The following is a 6,000-nucleotide window of genomic DNA, read 5'->3' on the forward strand; positions in this document are numbered from 1 at the left end:
TCCACAGAGACCTGGCAGACCAGAAAGGAATGACATGATATATTCAGAGCAATAAATGAGAAAAATACGTAGCCAAGAATACTATATCCAGGTAGGCTGCCATTGAAAATAGAAGGAGAGATAAAAAGCATCCAGGACAAAACTAAAAGAATATGCAAACCATGAACCAGCCCTACAAGAAATAGTGAAAAGGGTCCTCTAAGCAAAGAGAGAGTCTAAAAGTAACATAGACCAGAAAGAACAGAGACAATATACAGTAACAGTCACTTTACAGGCAATACAATGGTACTAAATTCATATCTTTCAATAGTTACTCTGAATGTAAATGGGCTAGATGCCCAATCAAAAGACACAAGGTATCAGAGTAGATAAAAAAATAAGACCCATTGATATGCTGTCTGCAAGAAACTCATTTTAAATCCAAAGACACCTCCAGGTTTAAAGTGAGGGGATGGAAAACGATTTACCATGCTAATGGATATCAAAAGAAAGCTGGGGGGGGGCGCCTGGGTGGCTCAGTCATCAAGTGTCTGCCTTTAGCTCAGGTCATGATCCCAGGGTCCTGGGATCGAGCCCCACATCAGACTCCCTGCTCAGCAGGAAGCCTGCTTCTCCCTCTCTCATTCCCCCTGCTTCTGTTCTCTCTCTCGCTGTGTCTCTCTCTGTCAAATAAATAAATCTTAAAAAAAAAAAAAAAAAAAAAGGACGCCTGGGTGGCTCAGTTGGTTAAGCGACTGCCTTCGGCTCAGGTCATGATCCTGGAGTCCCGGGATCGAGTCCCACGTCAGGCTCCCTGCTCAGCGGGGAGTCTGCTTCTCCCTCTGACCCTCCTCCCTCTCATGCTCTCTGTCTCTCATTCTCTCTCTCGCAAATAAAAAAAATCTTAAAAAAAAAAAAAAAAAAGCTAGGGTTGCAATCCTTCTATCAGACAAATTAGATTTTAAACCAAAGACTATAATAAGAGATGAGGAAGGACACTACATCATACTTAAAGGGTCTATCCAACAAGAAGATCTAACAATTGTAAATATCTATGGCACTAACATGGGAGCAGCAAATTATATGAGCCAATTAATAACAAAATCAAAGAAACACATCAACAATAACAATAATAGTAGGGAACTTTAACACCCCACCCACTGCAATGGACAGATCATCTAAGCAGAAGATCAAAGCAAGAGAATACACATTCTTCTCTAGTGCACATGGAACAGAATAGATCACATCCTGGGTCACAAATCAGGTCTCAACTGGTACCAAAAGATTGAGATCATTTCTTGAATATTTTTAGACCACAATGCTTTGAAACTAGAACTCAATCACAAGAGGAATGTCGGAAAGAACTCAAATACATGGAGGCTAAAGAGCATCCTACTAAAGAATGAATGTGTCAACCAGGATATTAAAGAAGACTTTAAAAAATGCATGGCAACAAATGAAAATGACAACACAACTGTTCAAAATCTTTGGGGTGCAGCAAAGGCAGTCCTAAGAGGAAAGTATTTAGCAATAAAGCCTTTCTCAAAAAACAAGAAAGACCTCAAATACACAACCTAACCCCACACCTAAAGGAGCTGGAGAAAGAACAGCAAATAAAGCCTAAACCCAGCAGGAGAAGAGAAGTAATAAAGATCAGAGCAGAAACCAATGAAATAGAAACCAAAAGAACAGTAGAACAGATCAACGAAACTAGGAGCTGGTTCTTTGAAAGAATTAATAAGATTGATAAAACCCTGGCCAGACTTATCAAAAACAAAGAGAAAGGACCCAAATGAATAAAATCATGAATGAAAGAGGAGAGATCACAACCAACACCAAAGAAATACAAACAATTATAAGAACATATTATGAGCAACTAGATGCCAGCAAATTAGATAACCTGGAAGAAATGGATGCATCCCTAGAGAGGTATAAACTACCAAAACTGAACCAGGAAGAAATAGAAAACCTGAACAGACCCATAACCAGTAAGGAAGTTGAAGCAGTTATCAAATATCTCCCAACAAACAAGAGCCCAGGGCCAGATGGCTTCTCAGGGGAATTCTACCAAACATTTAAGGAAGAATTAATACCTATTCTTCTGAAGCTGTTCCAAAGAATAGAAATGGAACTCATTTTATGAGACCAGCATTATACCCTGATCTCAAAACCAGACAAAGACCCCATCAAAAAGGAGAACTACAGACCAATATCTCTGATGAACATGGATGCAAAAATTCACACCAAAATACTAGCCAGTAGGATCCAACAGTACATTAAAAAGATTATTCATCATGACCAAGTGGGATTTATTCCTGGGCTGCAAGGTTGGTTCAACACCCACAAGTCAATCAATGTGATACACTACATTAATAAAAGAAACAAGAACCATATGATCCTCTCAACAGATGCAAAAAAAAAGCATTTGACAAAGTACAGCATCCTTTCTTGATTAAAACTCTTCACAGTGTAGGGACAGAGGGTACACACCTCAATATCATAAAATCCATCTATGAAAAATGCACAGGGAATATCATTCTCAATGGGGGAAAACTGAGAGCTTTTTCCCTAAGGTCAAGAATACAGCAGGGATGTCCGTTGTCACCACTGCTATTCAAAATAGTCCTAGAAGTACTAGCCACAGCAGTCAGACAACAGAAAGAAATTAAAGGCATCCGAATTGGTAAAGAAGAAGCGAAACTCTCACTTTTTGCAGATGATATGATACTTTATGTGAAAAACCCAAAAGACTCCACCCCAAAACTGCCAGAATTGATACAAGAATTCAGTAAAGTGGCAGGATATAAAATCAATGCGCAGAAATCAGTTGCATTTCTATACACCAACAATAAGACAGAAAAAAGAGAAATTAAGGAGTCGATCCCATTAACAACTGCACCCAAAACCATAAGATACCTAGGAATAAATCTAACCAAAGAGACAAAGGATCTGTACTCAGAAAACTATAAAATACTCAAGAAGAAATTGAGGAAGACACAAAGAAATGGAAAAACATTCCATGCTCATGGATTGGAAGAACAAATATTGTGAAAATGTCTATGCTACCTAGAGCAATCTACACATTTAATGCAATCCCTATCAAAATACCATTAAGTTTTTTCAAAGAAATGGAACAAATAATCCTAAAATTTGTATGGAAACAGAAAAGACACCAAATAGCCAGAGGAATGTTGAAAAAGAAAAACAAAGCTGGTGGCATCACAATTCCGGACTTCCAGCTCTATTACAAAGCTGTCATCATCAAGACAGTATGGTACTGGCACAAAAACAGACACATAGATCAATGGAACAGGATAGAGAGCCCAGAAATGGACCCTCAACTCTATGGTCAACTCATCTTCAACAAAGCAGGAACGAACGTCCAATGGAAAAAAGACAGTCTCTTCAACAAATGGTGTTGGGAAAATTGGACAGCCACATGCAGAAGAATGAAACTGGACCATTTCCTTACACCACACACAAAAATAGACTCAAAATGGATAAAAGGTATAAATGTGAGACAGGATTCCATCAAAATCCAAAAGGAGAACACAAGCAATAACCTCTTCGATCTCAGCCACAGCAATTTCTTCCTAGAAACATCACCAAAGGCAAGGGAAGCAAGGACAAAAATGAACTATTGGGACTTCATCAAGGTAAAAAGCTCTTGCACAGCAAAGGAAACAGTCAACAAAACCAAAAGACAACCGACAGAATGGGAGAAGATATTTGCAAATGACATATCAGATAAAGGGCTAGTATCCAAAATCTATAAAGAACTTATCAAACTCAAAACCCAAAGAACAAATAATCTAATCAAGAAATGAGCAGAAGACATGAACAGACATTTCTGCAAAGAAGACATCCAAATGGCCAACAGACACATGAAAAAGTGCTCCACATCACTCAGCATCAGGGAAATACAAATCAAAACTTCAATGAGATACCACTTCACACCAGTAAGAATGGCTAAAATTAACAAGTCAGGAAACGACAGATGTTGGCGAAGATACGTAGAAAGGGGAACTCTCCTACACTGTTGGTGGATATGCAAGCTGGTGCAGCCACTCTGGAAAACAGTATGGAGGTCCCTCAAAAAGTTGAAAATAGAGCTACCCTATGACCCAGGAATTGTACAAGTGGGTATTTACCCCAAAGATACAAATGTAGCGATCCAAAGGGGCACCTGCACCCCAATGTTTATAACAACAATGTTCACAATAGTCAAACTATGGAAAGATCCTAGATGTCCATCAACAGATGAAAGGATAAAGAAAATGTGGTGTGTGTGGGGGGGTGTGTGTATTATTATGCAGTTGTCAAAAAATTGAAGTCTTGCCATTTGCAACAATGTGGATGGAACTAGAGGGTATTATGCTAAGCAAAATAAGTCAGTGAGAGAAAGACAAGTATCATATGATCTCACTGATATGAGGAATTTAAGAAACAAGACAGAGGATCATAGGGGAAGGGAGGAAAAAATGAAACAAGATGAAACCAGAGAGGGATATGAACCATAAGAGACTCTTAATCTCAGGAAACAAACTGAGAGTTGCTGGAGTGGAGAGGGGTGGGAGAAATGGGGTGTCTGGGTGATGGACATTAGGGAGGGGTATGTACTCTGGTGAGTGCTGTGAATTGGGTAAGACTGATGAATCACAGACCTGTACCCCTGAAACAAATAATACATTATATGTTAATTTAAAAAAAAAGAAAATACAAGCAATCCAATAAAAGACACTCTACCATCATCACTAGTGTATTTTACCACAATCTCATTCTTTTAATTCTCTCATGTATTAGATATTAATTGGTAGTTTATTCATTCAAAAATATTGATTTAGGAGTAAATGTATCCAAGTATTATCTCAATTCTCATTTTTAAGATCATTCATAGAAATGAAGCTTTTCTCATGTTTTCTGTTTGCTAATCTTACAACTTGTACTCATTTCCTTTCCTATCTTAGACCATGTTAGTTCATAAAACAAACATTCTAGTTGGCTTCTGTTAACTAATGTGAGCAGTATTAAAGTGCAGCTATCTTATAGTAAAGTATTTTATCAACTGAGAAATGTGTCTTTTTAAATTTAAAGAATCTGTATCAGAAAAATTAAGGAATACAATGAAGAACTGCTGGGAACACATATAAATAATCCAAGATCATGAAGTACAATCACACTGATGACAAGTAGGGGTGACGTGGAGATCATATCCAACATACACTGTACTAAGGTTCAGGGGCTATGTCTATCAAGTTATTATTACCATTAATAAGAAGTACATTTGCAGAACATTCTGATTCTTTACAAACACCTCCTTTAATCTTTTCAGTCGTACAGAAGGCTGGTGCTTCTGTATACTTACTGTCATTTTGCTCTTGAACTTTGCTTTCATCGGGGACATCTTTGCTTACTTCGTCAAAGGGCAAGGCCTGATCTGCTGGTAGCAGCAAAGTCACAAGTAGCGTTAAGTCCATGTGCACAAAATTTAGGCAGCTTTAGAAAAGCCCAGAGCCTTGGTGTTCCCTCCCTGAGAAAAAGCCACTTGCTCTCCCAGAAGCTTCTCAAAGAAAATCATGATGGTGGTGATCCAGATGTCTGTTTTATCTTCCACCTAGCCTCATCTGACAAGACTCCCAAAGACACACAAAGAAATCCATGTTCTATCCATTTTATGGGTAAACATGGAAAATGCCACAGGATAAGATCAAGAGAATTGCTCTTGGCTCTATTAAGCAGTATTTCTCTTCTGCTCCACATAGGCAACCCCCTCTTTCAGCCCTTGCAAATGCAAAAGTCCAACTTCCATATGAAAGCTACAGTGCTAGTTGACCAAGAACATCAGATAGCAGGCATGGTCTAGAACAGAGTTTCTAAAATAGATTTTTATATATAAAGTCCTGGAAAGAAGAGTACTCATGGCATTTGTGTCAATTAATAATATGGCATTGATGCCAACTCTTTGCTAAGTGACACTTTTAGTATTTTCCGATCTAGAAATATGAAGTTAGCCTACCTAAG

General features: G+C 38.3%; 1 protein-coding gene across 1 annotated transcript in view; it reads right to left on the reverse strand.

Moving 5' to 3' along the window:
• LOC118026222 (histone-arginine methyltransferase CARM1-like) overlaps positions 1–5,456 on the reverse strand; it is a 182,563-nt gene extending 177,107 nt beyond the window's left edge. Inside the window, exon 1 of the mRNA XM_035028970.1 lies at positions 5,345–5,456. Within this exon, the coding sequence (XP_034884861.1) occupies positions 5,345–5,456 (112 nt within the window). The remainder of the gene's footprint in view (positions 1–5,344) is intronic.
• Between the last annotated feature and the right edge of the window lie 544 nt (positions 5,457–6,000).

This window comes from Mirounga leonina, unplaced genomic scaffold (genome assembly GCF_011800145.1).
Source record: "Mirounga leonina isolate KUSES-001 unplaced genomic scaffold, KU_Mleo_1.0 Mir_224, whole genome shotgun sequence".
NCBI lineage: Eukaryota > Metazoa > Chordata > Mammalia > Carnivora > Phocidae > Mirounga > Mirounga leonina.